At 44.5% G+C, this 23,260-nt stretch overlaps 1 protein-coding gene across 7 annotated transcripts in view; it reads right to left on the bottom strand.

The window, feature by feature from the left end:
- The window catches only part of AMPD2 (adenosine monophosphate deaminase 2), a 272,744-nt gene that overhangs the window by 59,132 nt on the left and 190,352 nt on the right, over positions 1–23,260 (bottom strand). For all 7 annotated transcript variants that reach the window (XM_044288314.1, XM_044288315.1, XM_044288311.1 and 4 more), the window contains exons 8-11: positions 18,945–19,034; positions 12,994–13,123; positions 12,720–12,914; positions 8,821–8,952 (exon numbers count right to left, since the gene is read on the bottom strand). In XM_044288314.1, coding sequence (XP_044144249.1) covers positions 8,821–8,952; positions 12,720–12,914; positions 12,994–13,123; positions 18,945–19,034 — 547 coding nt within the window. The remainder of the gene's footprint in view (positions 1–8,820; positions 8,953–12,719; positions 12,915–12,993; positions 13,124–18,944; positions 19,035–23,260) is intronic.

Genomic DNA, 23,260 nt, shown 5'->3' on the forward strand with positions numbered 1-23,260 from the left:
AGCTCTGATACAGCAGAAACCACTAAATTTTTAAATTGCTAAATTGGGAATTGTATTTCAACCCAGAACAAAAAATGTGCTTTGACGGACACTAAATAACTTTCCCAGCCACAACAGGACAGCGGTAACGAGAGATTTAGCGGGATATAAATTTGAAGCCTAGTATTTAGGCGCTGGGTGACCGGTATGGATTTAGTGACAGAATTAGACTGGGATATGGCCAAAAAATAACCACACTATTGCTGGTTAAATGCACTTGGTGATGGGCGCAGCTTGCCCCTGATGTAGTATATGGCCAAAAAATGAACAGACTATTGCTGGTTAAATGCACTTGGTGTCACAGCTTGACCAACCACACTACTGAGGGTTAAATGCACTTGGTGACGGGCGCAGCTTGCCCCTGATGTAGTATATGGCCAAAAAATGAACAGACTATTGCTGGTTAAATGCACTTGGTGACGGGCGCAGCTTGCCCCTGATTTAGTATATGGCCAAAAAATGAACAGACTATTGCTGGTTAAATGCACTTGGTGTGATAGCTTGACCAACCACACTACTGAGGGTTAAATGCACTTGGTGACGGGCGCAGCTTGCCCCTGATGTAGTATATGGCCAAAAAATAAACAGACTATTGCTGGTTAAATGCACTTGGTGTGACAGCTTCACCCTGATGTAGGCTTTAGCCAAAAAACAAACGCACCATTGAGGGTTAAATGCACTTGGTGACAGGCGCAGCTTGCCCCTGATGTAGTATATGGCCAAAAAATAAACAGACTATTGCTGGTTAAATGCACTTGGTGTGACAGCTTCACCCTGATGTAGGCTTTAGCCAAAAAACAACCACACCATTGAGGGTTAAATGCACTTGGTCGCAGCTTGTGCTGGCGCACCACAAGACACAAAATGGCCGCCGATCACCCCAGAAAAATGTGACTGACAAACGGTCTGGGCAGCCTAAAAACAGTGAGCAATTGAGGATCAGCAGCTCAATGATCCACAGCTGCAGATCGATCAGTTAATCAAGTCCTTTGGAGGAGTTAATCTGCCTAATCTCGCCCTACTGTCGCAGCCGCAACCTCTCCCTACGCTAATCAGAGCAGAGTGACGGGCGGCGCTATGTGACTCCAGCTTAAATAGAGGCTGGGTCACATGGTGCTCTGGCCAATCACAACCATGCCAATAGTAGGCATGGCTGTGATGGCCTCTTGGGGCAAGTAGTATGACGCTTGTTGATTGGCTGCTTTGCAGCCTTTCAAAAAGCGCCAAGAAAGCGTCACAAAAGCGCGAAGAAAGCGACGAACACCGAACCCGAACCCGGACTTTTACGAAAATGTCCGGGTTCGGGTCCGTGTCACGGACACCCCAAAATTCGGTACGAACCCGAACTATACAGTTCGAGTTCGCTCATCCCTACTGCCTACCTTTAAGTCTTCTGAAATAATGACCCCTAAATCCCTTTCCTAAGATACTGAGGTTAGGACTGTATCACTGATTTTATATTCTGCTCTTGGGTTTTTACGCCCCAGGTGCATTATTTTGCACTTATCCACATTAAATTTAGTTATATTCAATATATAGTGCTCTTACATTTTTCTGTGGTTTAGTTTCTTTAAAAACTGCACTTTTATAATATGTTAATTACCTGGGTACCAGCAAGTAGGGCGGTTGCTTGCTGGTAGCCGCCGCATCCTCCTTTAAAAAAAACGCCCCCTCCTCCTGTTGATTGACAGGGCCAGCAAGCGCTCTCCTCCTAAGGCTGCGCTCCAAATCTCGCGCCTGCGCCGTACCGGTCTTCAGTCGGCGCAGGTGCACTGAGAGGAGGACGCTCGCTCGGCCGCTCCTTCCTCAGAGTACCTGCGCAGGGTGTAGATGTGACGTCATCGGCGTAGGCGCACTGAGGAAGTAGCGGCCGAGCGAGGTCCCCCTCTGTGCGCCTGCGCCGACTGAAGACCGGTACGGCACAGGCGCGAGATTTGTAACGCAGACAGGGCCAGCCTTAGGAGGAGAGCGCTCGCTGGCCCTGTCAATCAACAGGAGGGGGCGTTTTTTTTAAAGGAGGATGCGGCGGCTACTAGCAAGCAACCGCCCTACTTGCTGGTAGCCAGGTAATTAACATATTATAAAAGTGCCGTTTTTAAAGAAACTAAACCACAGAAAAATGTAAGAGCACTATATATTGAATAATCGCACTATAAGGATTTTAATTAGCCCAAAAATGAAAAAAACTTTTGGGGGGTGACAGAAGCCCTTTAAATGGAGTTCCGGTACCATCTCCAGATGTTGTACCCTATACACCTGTCTGGTTTTAAGTCTGCACTAAACAGCCGTATTCTCCCCCTATTGGTAGAGTACCTGTACAGCCTCCATATACTGTAGCATTTCCAATGCTGTAGCTATGTTCCACACTCATTATAATTAGCTCCATGCAACCACATTACTCCTGGGCGGAGTAGAGTTGCTTTGTTAGTTTCAGTATATGGCTGGCCTGTTCAGATCTGACACCAGGTGCAGTTCCTCCTCATCCAGGTCCTCTAGGTCTTCTCTTTGTCTCTGTACTAGAAATTATTTTTCCTCATTGCCTGACGCACTACCTAATAAGACTTCCCAGTCCCGTTATACACCAGACAACTGCTCTCCCTCCGTGGGCAGGTTGTTGGCTGCCATGCTAGGATTGTTCTTTGTCAACCCTGTAAAGTACTACTGTATGCTGCACAGCCGCGTTACCCCATTTCACGATGGAGTACTCGCGTTATTTCTGCTTCTTTGTTTTCTCTTCACAGAGTTACATGGCACAATCCTGGCAGAGTACAGGGATCACCACTGGATGTTCTATCCTGCAGAAGTACACAGCGTTGTGAGTACCAGCCACTACTGCAGTTCAGGTCATCGCTGGATATCCTCCACCATGCAGAATCTGGGTGGTCAAGGACAAATGCCTTCACTGGACGTCCTCTCTGATATGACTGTGACAGGACTAGTGAATGCCACACACCTACCTGTGGGTGGACTTTTTCGCTGCTTTCTCTGGTATCGAACATGGTCCTGTAGTTCTGCCTTGGTCCGGGTGTTCTTAGAACTCCCTTATGTTCTCTGATTAGTTGTGCTGCATGACAAATGGCCGTTCCCTTGGGCCTGGCCGTTGTCTGCACCTGTCAGTTCCTTCCCCCTTCACTGGGGGTTTTATTGTGCTCTGCTGGTAGCTGGTTTTCTACAGGTCATTGTTGACTCCCCTGGCTTCCCCTGCTGACTTCTGCATCCTTTCTGACATATGGATGTTTGGCAATTTTTTTTACCTAATCCAGGCTGCTGTACTTGCCCCTTCTGGGACAGTGGTACACAGTTTGCTAGTCACTACACTTGGGATGGTAGGTCACCATGGCCGATGTTGTTTATTTTATTTTCTAGCTATTGTTGTCCTTAGGTGGTCCAGTTCTGTGGACCCTTCTTGGACCCCTGACTGGGTAATCCTGCTTGGAGTCCCTGATTCCACTAATTCTTAGACCATCTAGCTGGCCGCTCCCTTCTGGGGAAGCTACCCATGACATTCTGACCGCACAGGTTCGGTATGACAGCTGCTTCTTTGGGCCCGGTTTGGTCCTTTTCCCTCCTGGGCCCTAATAGGCTTGTTGCCCTCTTGAGACTCTAACATCTCTTTTCATTCCCAGTTGTTTAGTCCTATGGTTTGCAGTTTACATTGTATTGGTCACTTTTGGGACAGAGTATTTCCTCTTTTGGAGATCTTTTTCTCCTTAGGCTGTTTGGAGTCCTCGTCTACTCCAATATCTCTCAGTCCAGTGGCCTCAGCTTGTCTTTCCAAGTCCTGCGACTGGTTACTTTTTTCCCTGGGACTTTAGGTGGCCAGGCATATCTCTGGTCTTACATTTCACAGCGATATTATGTCTTTCAGAGGCTTGTTCGTCGCTTCATCTATAGGGGAAGCAGGTCTTTACGTTCCCTTCCCCTGACCATTACCTAGGACCCCCTCTCCCGGGGGTTGACTGTTTTTTCTATGGCAGGAAGGGGTTCCCTCCTTCTCATAGGTGTTTCTTTTCCCCCCTTCCTTGCTGTGAAAGAAGGCTCGCTCCCTTCCCTTGTGAGCCTTGTTATGATTTCTCTAAAGCATTTAGCCTCCAGTGATTCAACTTATGTCCTTCCATATGAAGAGCGCTAGGTGGTTACTAACAGACGTTGCTGTGCTTCACCCCTGTTTCCTCAGGGGGAACCCTGGTTCTTCTATATCCTTCCTTGGGCTCTCTAGTGCACTCTTGGTTCTCGCGCAGGACATCTAGCCTTGCTCCTTATCCTCTAGCGCTTTATATTTCCCACCTTGGGTGGAGTTGGCTAGGGTTTCTCCTGGTCCTGTTGGGTCCTATGGTTCTTCTGTACCTGTGCACCCTTTTTTTTGCAGAGATTTCTATCCCACCCTTGAGAACTGCTTTGGGATGTCCCATGGTACTGTGTACCCCAATGCCATTGGAGAAAATTTGATTTTTGTACTTACCGTAAAATCAGTTTTTAGTTCAATGCATTGGGGGACATAGATCCCACCCTCTGTTTTAAAGGGAGTCTGTCACCAGATTTTGACCTTATAGACCGCTTACATAGCGCTCTAGCATAGCAGTCTATGATTCTAATGGTACCTTTGATGTTTCCTTGTGAAGTTCCCCCAAGGCAACAACTGACTTTTATTCATATGTAAATTAGGGCTCGCTAGTGCCCAGGGGCGGCGTTCAGCTCGTTGGTGCCCAGGCTGTTCTACCTCTTTTCGTCATATCCCCGCCCCAGCCTCTTCCTCTGCCCGCCCCGCTCTTCATTTGTGTCCCACAATGGGCATTGCAGTGCACATGCCCCGGCAAAAGCTATGGATAGTGCAGGCTCGCTGCAGAGAAGGAGCACACAAAGGAAGGGTGGGGCAAAAAGACGCAGAACAGCCTGGGCACTAACGAGGTGAACGCTGCCCCTGGGCACTTGCGAGCCCTACTTTACATATGAATAAAAGTCAGTTTTTGCCTTGGGGGAACTTCACAAGAAAACATCAAAGTTCCATTAGAATTTTGGTATAAACTGAATAACCTAGTGCTGTGGAGAGGGTATAGCCCACCTGGGCGGAGCCAACCTTTTTGGTGTCTAGTGCCTCCTAGTGGTATCTGGGCATATACCCATGGTGCTGTGTCCCCCAATGCATTGAACGAGAAACGGATGTTTACGGTAAGTACAAAAATCAAATTTTTGTGACGGCAAATGGGGATAAGAGGAACACCAAGTAAACAAACAGCAACAGGTAAACAGACTAGGCCCCAAAGCTAGAGAGGAGGGAATGGAGCAGGAAGTAGAGGATCCACAAACAACCGATATAGAACTCCAGAAGGAAAATATCATCCGCAAAGTCAGCAGTAAGAGGCGGACTTAAATAGAGCCTCTTAAACAGCTAAAGAGCAGAGCCTGTGGAGAGGTGGGATCCTGCCTACAACAACAAACAGAAAGGAAACACTGAAAGACCTGTCAGATAGACTCACGTGCTACAAGTCTATCCGATCTTCTCAGATCTTTCACAGGGCAGGCAGTGACAGTTTTATGGAAGCAGAGAGGTCAACATAGGTATTTAAAACAGCTATATAATGTTCCTACTGTAAATATAGTGATTAGAACTGTAAACTGAACCTATTATATGTGTGTTTACTTACAGTTCCACAAATTCAATTGCAAACTACAAAGTTCACAATTGCAACCGTTCATATTCCATATTGCAATCCAAACTGCATACAACCATACCAGATCATAGTCAACCAATCTGCAAATAGTTACTGCCAAATGCATATTGCAAATTGCGACCAAAGTGAACTATTAGTTAGACCTCAGATATACCTCTCAGAGAGATCATACATAACTTAAAGTGAGAGTACAGATACTGAAGAGAGAAATATATCCACCATTTTATGTTGAATGACAAGATTGAACAGTTAAACCACCATCTAATGCATACCGCCATTTTATGATATTTTATACAACAAGTGTTTTGTACGTGGACTATCTGCTGTGGAGGCGGCTGTGACATACTGCGACGTGACAGTCACAGATAAATCCATCTTGGATGGATTTTTTGCAACTGTCGCGTCGCAGCATGTCACATGTAGCAGTGCGACACTATAGACTATCATTATAAAAATTGAGACAAAATGTTGTACGACACAGGTCGTCGTGTAGCCCTAGCATTAAAGGGGCAGGGCTCTGTGGAGGTCACTGTTATAGAGCCGTTCACTGTGGAGGTCACTGTTAAAAGAGGCGTTCACTGTGGATGTTACTGTTAAGGGGGCAGGCAGCTGTGGAGGTCACTGTTAAAGGGGTGGACACTGCAGAGGTCACTGTTAAGGGGGCAGGGGCCACTATTAAAGGGGCAACTGCTGTGGGGGTCAATATTAAGGCAGCAGGGTACTGTGAAGTCACTGTTAAGGCAGCAGGGTACTGTGGAGGTCACTGTTAAGGGGGCGGGCCCCTGAGGAGGTCACTGTCAAGGGAGTGGGGTGCTGTGAAACTCACTGTTAAAGGGGCGGACTACTGTGAAGGTCAAAGTTAAGGGGATGGGCTGCTGTGGAGGTCCTATTTTAAAGTAGTGGGGCACTGTGGAGGGGTTAAGGGGTGGGGGACTGGAGTTCACTTTTAAAGGGGCGGGGTGCTGTAGAGGTCACTGTTATGGGGAATAGCATCGATATCTTTTAATGACACACACAAACTGATGAAATAGATGAAATATACCTGTGCGAATACGGGTCCTTCTGCTAGTTAGTTATAAATTAGGGCTGGGTAAATAAATGAATTTGTTTAAATAGCCCTTTTATTGTCTGATGATTTGGTTTCTTTGTGCTCTCTTCAGTCCCTGTCATCTATATAATTACTCCCGGTGTGAGCGGAAAGGACTGAAGAGACTCTGCACCGGCTGAGCTGACACCGCACTCCAGATCACAGCGGAAACTCAAAACTGACTGTGGGCAGACTCCTGCTGTAATGGCCAGATCGAAGGTAACTCTGAGCCCAGACATTTCCCTCCCTAGGTGCCACAGTCACAGGGACCGTGGTCTCTAGGTGGCTACAGTGAGGCTCCATATCACTATGGGTCCTCGTGAAGACATTTGTGGGGTACTGGGGACTGATGTGATGCCATGGCAACGGGGGCCTAACAAAGGATCCCAGGCCTGTCATGACAGTATGTTTATTAGACTGTGCCGCAGATACAGCCCAATAAACAGCCTGTGACTGTTAGGGCACATTCACACGGTCCTAGTGTTTTGCGGATCCGCAAAACACGGTAACCGGCCCGTGAATGTTCCACAATTTGCGGACTGCATATGGCTGGAACAATTATAGAAAATGCCTATTCTTGTCCGCAATTGCAGACAAGAATAGGACACGCCTTATCTTTTTTTGTAGGACCGTGGAACAGAACTACAGATGCGGACAGCACACGGTGTGCTGTCCGCATCTTTTGCGTCCCCACTGAAATGAATGAATGGGTACTGTGTAGTATCCCTACATACATACAGAGGAGGGTTCTGTAAGAAGCTGTTGAGGTTTTGCAGATTCCTGCATTTCACTTGCTGAAGACAGAACTGAAGGGAAAATGCCCCAAGAACAAGCAGGAACTGAATTCAGTTGCAGTAGAGGCCTGGCAGAGCATCACCAGGGAAGAAACCCAGCGTCTGGTGATGTCTATGCGTTCCAGACTTCAGGATGTAATTGACTGCAAAAGATTTGCAACCAAGTATCAAAAAGTGAAAGTTTGATTAATGATTATTATTCTGTCCCATTACTTTTGGTCCCTTAACAAGTGGGAGGCACATATGCAAACTGTTGTAATTCCTACACCGTTCACCTGATTTGGATGTAAATACCCTCAAATTAAAGCTGACAGTCTGCAGTTAAAGCACATCTTATTTGTTTCACTTCAAATCCACTGTGGTGGTGTATAGAGCCAACAATGTTAGAATTGTGTCGATATCCCAATATTTATGGACCTGTATCTGGCCCTATGCTGGCTCTAATGTGACATCATCTTTGTGAATCATATCTCCGGGGCTGCCAATCACGATTTGGGGGGGGTTTACCCCCTTGTACAGTTTCACTATTTGGCAACACTTGAAGGGTTAACTAACAAGCTCAAATGTTTCTCCAATCATGGCAGCTGCAGTGCAGATGCAAATGGTGGAAGCTAGTAATTATGGCTATAAGGGAGTCTATTCCATTGTATAGTGGCAAGATCGGGATTAACTGCAGCACTGAGACAGTTAACTGGCTGGATCAGGGTAATCTCTAATCCCAGCGATAGTGGTGGTATTGTGGCTCTGTACCACAGCTAGTGTTTGTTCGCACAGTGTCAGTGCACATGTGTCCAGGAGCGCCAACTACCTGAGGCTCCTGATCTACTATTACATCCGGGTGCAGGAAGAGGCTAATGGTGCTATCCAAAGAGTGCCTTTATAAATATTACAGTCAGAGAATGACCCTATGTACAATGCATGGCAGTGAGAGTCCCCATATACAGAGTCAGCCAGCCTATACAATCCCAGACAGAGACTGTCCCCCAAAACGCTATTAGCCAAAGAGTGCTCCCATTAAACGTGCCAGCCATTTCCTATCACACCATATCTTACTTAGATCTAAACTGTGTAACTAACACTCTCAGTAACTGACAACTTCAGCCAGATTCCTTTGGTAGAGACTAGACTGCCCTTCTTGGGGTCAAGGAGCTCTATGTGTGACTCCCAGACAATCCAGGAAGGTTCAAATACTGTTTGAAGGCAAAGCGCATGCTTCGTAGAATAATACCTTGATTATGTGGGCAAAGTATTTTCCTGCCACCTTGTTATCTGTCTTGATGAAGATTTCTCGTAGAACAGATTCACCGATTGGATTGTATTTGGCATTGAATTTATCAAATCGATGGAAAGTATTTCTGTCCTGTGGGAACAAAAAAAAAAAAATGGGCGTAAGAAAACAAAATCTCAATTTATAGTCACAACAATGACAGGTTGGCACTGCCACCTACTGACCACAGATGGCGACATACACAGTTTCCATTTGCTAGATAAGCAGATTTGAGGCCTCATGCACACGACCGTTGTTTTGGTCCGCATCCGAGCCACAGTTTTTGCGGCTCGGATGCGGACCCATTTACTTCAATGGGGCTGCAAAAGATGCGGACAGCAATCTGTGTGCTGTCCGCATCCGTTGCTCCGTTCCGTAGCCCCGCAAAAAAAATATAACATGTCCTATTCTTGTCCACACTTTGCGGACAAGAATAGGCATTTCTACAATGGGCCGCCCGTTCCGTAAACTTCTGTTTTTTGCGGATCCGCGGTTTGTGGACTGCAAAAAACGGAGCGGTCGTGTGCATGAGGCCTAACCCATTGGACTTAAAAATATCTTCCCAGTATGCCGATTGGCATTTTTTCTGTCTTACTAGACAATATGATACAAGGAATGATTTCAGCAGAAGCTGGTTTACCAGTGAGGCTAGCTTTCTGTGGATTTGTTCTTTGCTTTTCTAGGCAACTGATACCGCAATGGCAAATGTTAGTGTGCGGAAAACTTGCATTTGCTGCAACCTTTCTAAAAACAGCACATTTAGGTGTTTTTACGTGTAGTCATGACATTTTATTCCCTATTCTGTTCAAAGAGGAAAGAAGCACTTTAGTGAAGTATAGAGACTTTCGTGGAATCAGTTCTAGGAACATTTCCTAAAATTGACCTCAAATTAATAAACACCCCTAAAATCACACCAGAAACTGTATATTCTTAGTGACACGGTGGTGTTATCCTTCACACAGGCAATATACTGTACATTCAATTAATGTCGGCTGAACCCTCTCATTTTGGTGTGCCGAAGTTATTACCACATAAAGTAACACATGTCAGATGGTAGGGTCCTGAAAGGGTTAGTAAAGCCCCTTCACCTGTAATAACACAAACATGTGAATCACACACATTTACACATCTCTGGAAAAAATTCAAATGTCTCAATCATCCCAGTGTATTCAGCTGATGAGGCACACATCATCATTGCCGCTGAAACAGATATGGCTAGCAAGGGATAAGAGGATCCCACATTCCTCTAGCTCCTCATAATCTATGGCCAGCGATTAGCTGCAGCAGCATTAAAACAGAAGTTTACATCCTGGGAGCCAAGGGAAGAAGCCAAGAAGAAAATAAGCCGAGAGTTGGAATCCAGCTCTAGTAAATAGGTAATTATGCTTCCCTTCACAGGTCTGCCAAAGAGGAGGGGTTTGCCAACGACCCACCAAAAAAAAAGGTGCACAACCCCTTTGATACCCTTGGAACAAAGTTTCTAAATTCAGTTTTTAATAATTTGAGGGACATACACTGAACAAAAATATAAACGCAACACTTTCGGTTTTGCTCACATTGCATGAGCTGAACTCAAAGATCTGAAACATTTTCTACATACACAAAAGACACATTACTCTCAAATATTGTTCACAAATCTGTCTAAATCTCTGTTAGTGAGCACTTCTCCTTTGCCGAGATAATCCATCCCACCTCACAGGTGTGGCATATCAAGGTGCTGATTAGACAGCATGAATATTGCACAGGTGTGCCTTAGACTGCCCACAATAAAAGACCACTCTGAAATGTGCAGTTTGATCACACAGCACAATGCCACAGATGTTGCAACGTTTGAGGAAGCGTGTAATTGGCATGCTGACTGCAGGAATGTCTACCAGAGCTGTTGCCCATACAATGAATGTTTATTTCACTACCATAATTTGGCAGTACATCCAACAGGCCTAACAACCGCAGACCACGTGTAACCACACCAGCCCAGGACCTTCACATCCAGCATGTTCACCTCTATGATCATCTGAGACCAGCCACCCGGACAGCTGCAGCTACAATCAGTTTGCATAACCAAAGAATTTCTGCACAAACTGTCAGAAACCGTCTCAGGGAAGCTCATCTGCATGCTCGTCGTCCTCTTCGGGGTCTGGACCTGACTGCAGTTCGTCGTCGTAACCGACCTCAGTGGGCAAATGCTCACATTCAATGGCATCTGGCACATTGGAGAGGCGTTCTGTTCACGGATGAGTCCCGGTTTTCACTGTTCAGGGCAAATGGCAGACATCGTAAGTGGCGTCGTTTGGGGGAGCGGTTTGCTGACGTCAACGTTGTGGATCGAGTGGCCCATGGTGGCGGTGGGGTTATGGTATGGGCAAGCGTATGTTATGGAAAACGAAAATGCACAAAGATACCGTGATGAGTAGACCAACATTCCACAGGCCACAATCAACAACCTAATGAACTCTATGCCACGGAGATGTGTTACACTGCGTGAGGCAAATGGTGGCCACAACAGATACTGACTGGTTTTCTGGACCCCCCACCCCAGTCATGCAAAACTGTGCACATTTCAGAGTGGTCCTTTATTGTGGGCAGTCTAAGGCACACCTATGCAATATTCAGCACCTTGATATGCCACACCTGTGAGGTGGGATGGATTATCTCGGCAAAGGAGAAGTGCTCACTAAGGCTACTTTCACACTTGCGCTTGATCGGATCCGTTCTGAACGGATCCGATCATATTAATGCAGACGGAGGCTCCGTTCAGTACGGATCCGTCTGCATTAATAACTTAGAAAAATTTCTAAGTGCGCAAGATGCCTGAGCGGATCCGTTCAGACTTTCAATGTAAAGTCAATGGGGGACGGATCCGCTTGAAGATTGAGCCATATGGTGTCATCTTCAAGCGGATCCGTTCCCATTGACTTACATTGTAAGTCTGGACGGATCCACACGGCCAGGCGGACAGCTGAACGCTGCAAGCAGCGTTCAGCTGTCCGCCTGGCCGTGCGGAGCGGAGGCTGAACGCCGCCAGACTGATGCAGTCTGAGCGGATCAGCATCCATTCAGACTGCATCAGGGCTGGACGGAAGCGTTCTGCTCCGCTCGTGAGCTCCTTCAAACGGAGCTCACGAGCGGACAGCAGAACGCTAGTGTGAAAGTAGCCTAACACAGATTTAGACAGATTTGTGAACAATATTTGAGAGTAATGGGTCTTTTGTGTATGTAGAAAATGGTTCAGATCTTTGAGTTCAGCTCATGCAAAATGGGAGCAAAACTGTGTTGCCTTTACATTTTTGTTCAGTGTAGTTTCTAAATAGGGTCATCTGTGCTTGGTTTCTATTATGTAAGTACCTCAAAGTCACCTGAGAACTAAATTGGTCCTTAATAAAGTCAGTTTTGAAAATGTTCTTGAAAATGTGAAAAATTACTTCTAGAACTCTAAGCTTCCAACGTCCTAAAAAAAATAAAATGGCATTAACACAATGATGCCAACATAGACATATAGTAAATAGTAAATAATAACTATTTTATGAGGTATCACTATATGACTTAAAAGAAAGTCAAATTTAGAAAATTGCAGATTTTTCCAAATGTTCTGTCAATTTTAAAAAAAAATAAGTAAAAGTAAAACCTATCAACTCAAAATTACCACTAACATGAAGTACAATGTGTCACATCACAAAAAAGTATTTCAAAGTTATAAGCACCTAAAGTGACACATGCTAAGAACACCCTAAGTACGTAGGAGGTCCTATTCATAATACTGATGATGACTTAAGGAGATAGGCTACTATATATCTCGCCTTACTACTCAAAATGAGCGCATACAGAACTTATCATTTCCCATGTATAAATATAATTCTCACCGCATGCACATCTAGAGTGTCCACACTGAGATCATACGCTGTTAGGTTCATGTTCTGGAAGACTTGACGCAGTGTCTGTTCTTTTCCTCCTTCTTCATGAACTATATCTCCCAAATTCTTTTTCATTGCCCTCTTGATAAATCGCAACAAATGCTTCTGATTCATGCAGGATGCTGCATGAATGTGTGTGTCCACCTTTAGAAGGAGAGCTCAAAGTAAGTGTTTCCATACAGTCGGCTTCCAAAGCTAAATAACAGACTGGAAATGCACACACCTTACGGATGTTGTAAAAGTCTCTGTGGGGCACCTTTTTCTGAGCGGCTAACTCTTTCATCTCATTCAACAAAACATGCATCTGGAAACGAGAACTGAGATACTGCAGTCGCCGGTAGCAAAATGACTTACTGTAAAGAAGTGAACATAAGATTATGTAATTATAATATTAATATTATTAATTTAATATTTTTTCTCTTTGCATTGCCATTTTCTAGCCCCGAAAACTTTTTACGTCAAAGTCTACAGAGTTGTGTGAGGGCTCATTTTTTGAGGGGAGATTTGTATATTATATAGATCCCATTTTGGGATGTGTATGACTTTTTGATCACTTTCTATTCAGTTATTTTTTTTTTTTTTGGGGGGGGGGTAAGTGAAGCAACCAAAAACAGCAAAACAGACATTTTCTTCCCCCCTTCCCCATTATGCTGTTTACTGTTCGGGACAAATACCTTTATACTTTAATAGTTTGGACATTTTAAGATGCAGTGATGAAAATGATCTTTATTTTTTTATTAATTGTTTATTTTTAAAACGGGGAAAGGGGGGGTGATCTAAAGTTTTATATTTTTTAAAACTTTTTTCTACATTTATTTTTAGTTTATTTTTGCGATATTTTAACATGCGATTGTCTGATCACTTCTCCTATAGACTGCAATGATTTACCACTGCAGTCTGTGAGAGAATCACTACATTCCTATCAAACACTGTCACAGGCAGGGCTTAATAGGAACTTTACTATGGAAGGCCTCAGAGCCTTCAAAAGGCCCAAAGCTGTCATAACAACTGAACGGCTCTCGCGATCTTGCTACAGGGAAGCTGTTCAAACACCAGGAACACAATTGAAATGTCAAATAGCATGCACCCGGCAGTTATGGTTCCAGCTCAGCTACTGAGCAGGCGCCATCTTAAAAGACCCAAAATCCACTGTACGTGTACGACATATGTCAGGAAAGGGTTAAAGGAGTTATCCTACAAATTTAATAAAAAATACAAATATTTGGAGTAATGCACAATACAGTGGTCCCTCAAGATACAATACTTTAAACATACAATGTTTTTTTTCTGGGCCATCATAAGCTGAAACTAGACTCAACATATAATACCTCAGACTCAGATCCAACCAATCGATATGGCCATTTCTCTGGTAAAACATCTGCATTGGTTGTCTAGTTGCTTCTCTGCGGTATACATTTTCTTTACTGCCTCATGTCTATGCCAGGATGAGCTGCTCCTTTGGATACCAGGTGAGGGGCAGATTCATTTTATTTTTCTGGTACATATATGTACTATGCAAGACCCTGAAGAAGCTCCTGTCCTCAACAAAGAAAGTTATTTACAGCTTACAGCAGCTAATCCTGACTATTACCGTAAAGAGTTGCTGCACCTGTCTTAGGTATCTGATTTTTTTTCTTAAAACTTCACTTATTTATTTTGGGATGACGTTTTTGGGCTTAACTTTTACTGGTTTTCCATAGAGTGTTATATCAGTAGAAAAATGCTAAATGTTCCTCGTGAGTTAAAACACAGTAGTTTATTTGTTAAAAGCGTATAAATTAAAATGCTTGTGCAACGCATTTCAAAGTGGGTCCCTCTTCTTCATCAGGCACCTGAACTGGTTCTCTGGAATGCCCTACCACAGGCAATTAAGTCACAACATAGACACTTTTAGGTGCTCCCTAAAAATACTTTTTTAGGATGGCCTATCCCCTTATCAGACTCTCAATTCATCCCCCACCCTTAATATCATTCTTCTGAATCTGCCTTCAAAAGCACTACAGATATCAGGCAGGTTACTGGTTAAGATGGCTGAACCACTGTACAAAATGAACACTTTCTCCTCATAGATTGTAAGCTCTTGAGAGTAGGGCCCTCATTCCTCTTTTTTTAACCCGCAGGATCTTAGTGCAGTACATGACCAGCGCGCTGATTGGGCGGGTGCAGAAGCTGCGCTTGTTTGATTGGCATCAAGACCCCTGCTGTATCCGCTAGCATCGCTAGTCCCCTGCTCATTGATTTCTCAAAAACACCTGTGGTGTCACAATGCTCACACCACGCCTTGATAAATAACTTGAGGGGTATAGTTTCCGATATGGGGTAATTTTTCAGGGTTTCTATTTATTATTTCACCCCAGACCCTCTGCAGTTGTCAGCAAAAAGATGGTAAATCACAATGCATCTCAAATGTGCATGGTGCTCTTTTACTCCTCAGCCCTTTGGTATGTACAGGCAAAAGATTAGGGCCATACGTAAGGTGTTTCTAAAACCAGGAAGTGTGGCATAATAATAGGAGGGCTGATTTTACACTGGCACACAATGGGCACAACATATTGGGCACTGAAATGGCATATGTGTGGAAAAACTGCAATTCTCACTTTGCACCATCTGCCATGAATAGATTTTTGCTGCCGTATTCAAGAGAAAATGGTTAAGAAATTGTTGGGTGCATTTTTAAAATTTCAAATGCCTGTTGGGCCAAGATGCTCACTACACAGGGCTCCAGACTAAAAAAATATCAAGGAGCTATTGGCTCCTAACCTGAAGAATTACTGTATAATAAAAATTAAAAAAACACGTCTTACCTAGGGTTGTCACAATACCCAAAATTTTACTGGATTTCGATACCATAAAAAAGTATGCACTGACGTCATGTGCCCGGCCTACTTTCTGAATGAAGGAGGCGGCGCAGGCATGTGACGTCAGTCGTGACGCTGCCGCTCGTCTGCCCGGCCGGCCAGCACAGCCCTGTGAGTAGGATGTGCGTAGAGGAGGCCTCATGAATAGAATCCGTATTAATTGCACACTTTTTATAACTACTGGAGCTGGGGGCCGGAGCACAGTGAACGCACCGGCCCCCAGCTCCTCCTCCCAGTCCCTCCCCGCTATTTTCTATTAATTGTACAATGGGGGGGGGGGTCTGTGGATGGCACTGTTATGGGGTGGGGGGGTATGTGGATGGCACTGTTATGGGGTGGGTGGGGGTCTGTGGATGGCACTGTTATGAGGTGGGGGGGTCTGTGGATGGCACTGTTATGGGGTGGGTGGGGGTCTGTGGATGGCACTGTTATGGGGTGGGTGGGGGTCTGTGGATGGCACTGTTATGGGGTGGGTGGGGGTCTGTGGATGGCACTGTTATGGGGTGGGTGGGGGTCTGTGGATGGCACTGTTATGGGGTGGGGGGGTCTGTGGATGGCACTGTTATGGGGTGGGTGGGGGTCTGTGGATGGCACTGTTATGAGGTGGGGGGTCTGTGGATGGCACTGTTATGGGGTGGGTGGGGGTCTGTGGATGGCACTGTTATGAGGTGGGGGGGTCTGTGGATGGCACTGTTATGGGGTGGGTGGGGGTCTGTGGATGGCACTGTTATGAGGTGGGGGGGGGGTCAGTGGATGGCACTGTTATGGGGTGGGTGGGGGTCTGTGGATGGCACTGTTATGGGGTGGGGGGTCTTTTAAAAGTATTTGGGCAAAAAGGCAGTTTCGGTTTCGGTCAAGGGGTATCCTGAATTTTCGGTTTCGGTTTCGGACCAGAATTTTCATTTCGGTGCACCCCTAACCTAAAGGGTTAACAAAGTTTGTAAAATCAGTTTTGAATAACTAGGGGTGTAGTTTCTAAAACTGGGTAATTTATAGGTGGTTTCAATTATGTAAGCCCCTTAAAGTCACTTCATAATTGAACTGGTTCTTTAAAAAGTGGGTTTTGGAAATTTTCTTGAAAATAAAAAAAAATTGCTTCTAAAATTCTAAGCGTTCTCTTAAAAAATAAAAATAAAAAATGGCGTTTACAAAATGATGCCAAGATAAAGTAGACAATTTAGGGCTGCAGCTATCAACTATTTTTGTAATCGAGTATTCTATTGATTAATCCAACGATTAAATGAGTACTCTAATAACAAAAAACAAACTAAAAGAACGTTTTTCTTTATAAAAATTCATCAGCCCCCCCCCCCCCCCCATGCTATCAGCTTCCATGCCATCAGGTTCCCCCATGTCATCAGGCCCCCCCCCTAGTGGTATCAGCTGCCCCCCCAGTGCCATCAGCTGCCCCCCCAAGTGCCATCAGCTGCCCCCCCAAGTGCCATCAGCTGCCCCCTCAGTGCCATCAGCTGTGTCCCCCAGTGCCATCAGCTTCCCCCCCAGTGCCACGAGCTGCCCCTCCAGTGCCATCAGCTTGATCCCTAGTGCCATCAGCTTGCCCCCCCCCCAGTGCCACCAGCTGCCCGTGCTACCAGCTACCACTCAATGCCACCAGCTGACCCCCAGTGCCATCAGGTTAACCAGTGCCATCAGCTTGCCCCCCCCAGGGCCACCATCTCCCCCTCCTAGCCATGTCCCCAGCACCAGTGAAATAAAATACTTACCTTTCCTGTAGAGGCGCCGCTCCACAGCTCATTTATCTACTTCTCTGCACGACGCACTTTCGTCCTGACGTCAGACAGCATCAAGTCATAGTGCAAGCTTACGTGCACTATGTCCTGAAGATGTGTCAGGAGGAAAGTGCAGCGCAGAACGGGCCGGCGGGTGACCACGGAGCGGTGAGTAATAGCAAGCGCTTCACTCACGGTCCATGGTCATATGACACAAATGAATCCTCGATGCAAAAAATTTACATTGAGGATTTTTTGTGTCGAATTATTCGATTTCAATCGAGTAATTGTTTAAGCCCTAGTAGACATATAAGGGATGCTAAGTAATAACTATTTTATGATGTATCACTATCCGTCTTAAAGGCAGAGAAATTAAAATTAAAAAAATTGAGTTTTTCAAAATTTTCAGCAAATTTAGGATTTTTTTTATAAATAAAGGTAAAACGTATTGACTCAAATTTACCACTAACACGAACTACAATGTGTCGCGAGAAAATAATCTCAGAATGGCGTGGATAAGTAAAAGCTTTCCAGAGTTACTACCACATAAAGTTATACGTCAGATTTGCAATGATTGGCCTGGGACTTAACCTCCTGGCGTTCCTCACAGCTTACCAATCACAGAGCTGTACATACGTATAGTGGCTGTGCTTGGTATCACGCTCAGCCCAATAAACTTCAATAGAGCTGAGATGCGCTGAAACAGAATAAGGCTACTTTCACACATGCTGGATCCGTTGAACAGATCCGGTTGTATTATCTTTAAAATAGCCAAGACGGATCTGGCATTAAAACCATTGTAAGTCAATAGGTGTTGGATCCGTTTTCTTTTGTGATCCCGCACCATTGACTTATATTATGTAACATTATATGACTCACATTATGTAAGAAAAACGCTGCTTGCTGCGGTCTGCTCTCCGGTATGGGAACGCAATCAAACAAAACGGAATGCATTTTGGAGCATTCCGTTCGGTTTTGTCCCCATTGACAATGATGGGGGACAAAACTGAAGCGCTTTCCTCCAGTATTGAGATCCTCTGCCAGATCTCAATAACTGAAAGGAAAAACATAGATGTGAAAGTAGCCTAAGCGCACATTTCTTAAAGGGAACCTGTCACCGGAATTTTGTGTATATGCAAATTAACCTGAGAGGAGTCCTATACGTGAGATGAGTCAGGTACAGGACTCATCTCGGGTAAATTTGCATATGTATCAAATCGCTATGGGGACTGGGTATTGCGGATGTGCTAGCGGCCATCTAGCAACCCATGTCCTCAGCTGTATACACAAAATCCCGGTGACAGGTTCCCTTTAATAGCTGTGTTTCCTAATGGAACATGACCTAACCTTTATACAAAGAAGCACATAGGGAGAGGTTTATTAAAACTGTTGTAAAAGTAAACTAGCTTATTTGCCCATAACAACCAATCAGATCCCACTTTTCAGCGCTCCTTTGGAATGTGACTGGTTGCTATGGGCAACTAAGCCAGTTTTCCTTAATTTTTTATACCAGTTTGACAAATCTCTCCAATTATGCTTAAATGTTGAGCCAAGTGCAACCTACTACCCTTTTCTATACTACTTACATGGGGCCATTGATAATAAGAGCCATCAGCACGTTCATGTCAGCCACAAACTCTGAAAGGTCCAAATATGGGAGATCCAGCTCTGTATGCCTGAAAGACAGAACCGTGCTAAATAAATATGGTGCATATAATGACAATGTGACGGATGAGGAAAGTTTTCTCACTTCAAAGTGGCATTTATCATGTAGAGAAAGTTAATACAAGGCAGTTACTAATGTATTGTGATTGTCCATATTGCTTCCTTTACTGGCTGGATTCATTTTTTCCATCATATTATACACTGCTCGTTTCCATGATTACAGACCACCCTGTAATCCATCAGGGTCTCTGTAAAGTAGGGGTGGGCGATACGGCCTAAAATCTATATTGCAATATCATTTTAAGCATGTGCGATATGCGATATATATCGCGATATATTGTTTTCTATATTGGGGGGGGGGGGGGTTAAACTTTTTTTTTTTTTTTTTACTTTTTATTTAATAACTATTAGCCTCCTTAAAGAGGACCTTTCACTCGTATACAAACTAAAAATTAACTCTATCTGTGGGCAGAGCGGCACCCAGGGGTCCCCCTGCACTTACTAGTATGCCTGGGCGCCGCTCCGTTCGCCCGGTATAGGCTCCGGTGTCTCAGCTCCGTCTGTTGTATTGGACTGATTTTTTTGTAGGAGGCGTGTCCCTTGCTGCAGTGCTGGCCAATCGCAGCACACAGCTCATAGACTGGCTATGAGCTGTGCGCTGCGATTGGCCAGTGCTGCAGCAAGGGACACGCCTCCTACAAAAAAATCAGTCCAATACAACAGACGGAGCTGAGACACCGGAGCCTATACCGGGCGAACGGAGCGGCGCCCAGGCATACTAGTAAGTGTAGGGGGACCCCTGGGCGCCGCTCTGCCCACAGATAGAGTTAGTTTTTAGTTTGTATACGAGTGAAAGGTCCTCTTTAAGGGCTAGAACCCTTGTCATATTCACCCTAATAGAGATCTATCAGGGTGAATAGGACTTTACACTCTCCCTGCTGCCCTGTGCTTTGTGCCATCCACTGATCCCCCTCCCCTAAATAGTGCCATCCACTAATCCCCCTCCCCTAAACAGTAACATCTACTGATCCCCCTCCCCTAAATAGTGCCATCAACTGATTCCCCTCCCCTAAACAGTAACATCCACAGATCCCCCTCCCCAACGCTCACAGGAGAACATTTATAAACGAATCAGTAACTTTAACTTTAATCATTGCTGATCTGTTTATTGGATTTCTTACTCTGTCTTAGCTCCGGTAATAGCAGGCAGTACGGGCTGGCGCGGCTCACTCACTGATGTCACGCGCCTGCTCCTCCCACTAGGCAGGCGCGTGACGTCAGTGAGTAAGCGCCGCCCGCCCGCACTGCCTGCTGTTACCGGAGCTAAGACAGAGTAAGAAATCCAATAAAGAGATTAGCAATGATTAAAGTTAAAGTTACTGATTAGTTTATAAATGTTCTCCTGTGAGCGGCGTGGCCTTGTATATTCTAACCCCCATAGAATATACCATTGGATTTAAGTTTTCACAATCTCACTGAGGTCATGAAAACTCAATGATTTACTGTCAGTCCCTCCCCTCCTCCTCCTCTGTTCTCATTGGTGGTCAGCGGCAGCCGCACACAGTGGGGAGGGAGGGACTCCCTCCTTCTCCACTGTGCCGGCTCAGGAGAACATGGTGCGCGCAGAGAGCGCAATCATATCGCGGTCCGGCGATATAGGCGATATGCACAAAATCCATATCGTGGCACAAATTTATATTGCATATCGCCTATATCGCCCACCCCTACTTTAAAGGGGTTGTCTCACTTCAGTAAGTGACATTTATAATGTAGAGAAAGCTAATACAAGGCACTTACTAATGTATTGTTATTATCCATATTTCTTCCTTTACTGGCTGGATTCATTTTTTCCATCATATTATACACTGCTCGTTTCCATGGTTACAGACCACCCTGTAATCCATCAGGGTCTCTTTAAAGGGGTTGTCTCACTTCAGTAAGTGGCATTTATATTGTAGAGAAAGTTAATACAAGGCACTTACTAATGTATTGTTATTACCCATATTTCTTCCTTTACTGGCTGGATTCATTTTTCTATAACATTATACACTGCTCGTTTCCATGGTTACAGACCACCCTGCAATCCAGCAGTGGTGGCTGTGCTTGCACACTATAGGAAAAAGCGTCAACCTCACTGGTGTCTGGGACCATGGGAGCGCACATAGGCTACTGCTTTTTCCTATACAGTGCAAGCACCACCACCACTGCTGGAAAGCAGGGTGGTCTGTAACCATGGAAACGAGCAGTGTATAATGTTATGGAAAAATGAATCCAGCCAGTAAAGGAAGAAATATGGGTAATAACAATACATTAGTAAGCGCCTTGTATTAACTTTCTCTACATGATAAATGCCACTTACTGAAGTCAGACAACCCCTTTAAAGAGACCCTGTCATTAGTTTCATGCTGCCCTAACCACAAGCTGCATGAAACTGCAACATACTCCATTTAGCCTATAGTAACCCATCGGATTCCACCTTTCATTTTTCAGAGTTCTTTGGGAAAATGAAAGATGAAATCTAATTCATTGCTATGGTCACCTAAGCCAGTTTTCCGTTGCACCATGTTTGATAAATCTCCCCCTATGTTTTAGGCCTCATGCACATGGCCGTTGTTTGGGTCCACATCCGAGCCGTTTTGGCGGCTCGGATGCGGACCCATTCACTTCAATGGGGCCGCAAAAGATGAGGACAGCACTCCTCCGTTCCGAGGCCCCGCAAAAAAAAAAAAAATAAATAAAAAATATATATATATATATATATATATATATATAAAATATATATATAATGGATAAGAGAAAATAGCAGGCAACACCACCTTCTGGAAGAATGTGAAACACTCAAATGAAAATTCAACACTTTATTAGTGCAAGATATCACACAATATAAAACCATATATAAAATCACTTAATATATAAAAATACAATATATGCAAAATAAAGTCCATACAAATGAAGTAAAAAAAGGTGCATAAACTAAAATGTCACTAAAAAAACAAAGTTGGAGGTATTCAACGGTGGCACTCTCAATTTAGTGCAGACTCTGATATATACAGTTTCCTGAGTTATGTTGCAGTAGTTGTATAGCAATATTCAGCTGTGATAGATAATAGAACATAGGAGAAACAATCCACTTCTCTCATAAGCTGCCCATTAGCGTCTGCATAAATGGCTGCCAAACTGAGTCAAACTGTCTCTATGAGACTCCTACCACTCCGTGATGTTGGCTGCGTTGATATATCAGCAAATTCGCTGGATGTTATACTTGCATGGAGCGGTAAACAGTGTGGTCACTAAGACGCTGGACGCTAGATCAGTGTTTCCCAACCAGTGTGCCTCCAGCTGTTGCAAAACTACAACTCCCAGGATGCCCACACAGCCAAAGGCTGTCCGGGCATGCTGGGAGTTGTAGTTTTGCAACAGCTGGAGGCACACTGGTTGGGAAACACTGCGCTAGATGAGTGTGGTTTGGAGCGCACAACTTCCTTGCTTGAGGGGCAAATCAGGTGATCCTGATAAACAGGTCAGGTGGTTAAGTCAGCTGATGTACTCGCCCAATCACGTGGTACACAGGTCCTTATACCATAGTAGGTATTACGAGTATCCAGGTCCTATGTTGCAATATACTGCCGTAGGTATCTGTATTGACCAATAATTATTTCTCCGCAGAAGTCCTTCTGTACCTTGGGTCCGGACCAGTACTGGATGTGGAAATTGTGTAGTCCGCTAGACGCTCTTCGAGGCTGCCTGCCTCTTCCTCAGTAGCTACCGGACTGCACACCTCCAAACATTTTATATAGTTCATGATTAAAATGATTGATAAAACCTGAGATCTAATTAAAAATTTAGGTAAGACATGGAGTGGATTCCAAAATGGAAGCTTACTTATAGGTCAAAGGCAAATGTCAAATATCGTCATATGCACAACCGCACCACAGAAAAATTATAATACATATATGCGTTTTCCGTGCGCTTTCTCAAGTCTCTTGATTAAACCCATAATGGGTTCAATAGCGATGATAAATCAAATATCAGTATATCTCATCTATGATAAAACCACAGAAAACCCAAATACATATAAGCTTCTTCTGCATTATATATATATATTTTCATATAGTTATTCACATAATTTTTCAACAGGGAATATTCACATAATAGTTTAGCAGAAGATATTCATATGTTTTTTCGCATTTTTTTTTTTTTTTACGCATGTTTTTTCGCATGTTTTTTCGCATATTTG

This window comes from Bufo gargarizans, chromosome 3 (assembly GCF_014858855.1).
Source record: "Bufo gargarizans isolate SCDJY-AF-19 chromosome 3, ASM1485885v1, whole genome shotgun sequence".
Classification (NCBI taxonomy): domain Eukaryota; kingdom Metazoa; phylum Chordata; class Amphibia; order Anura; family Bufonidae; genus Bufo; species Bufo gargarizans.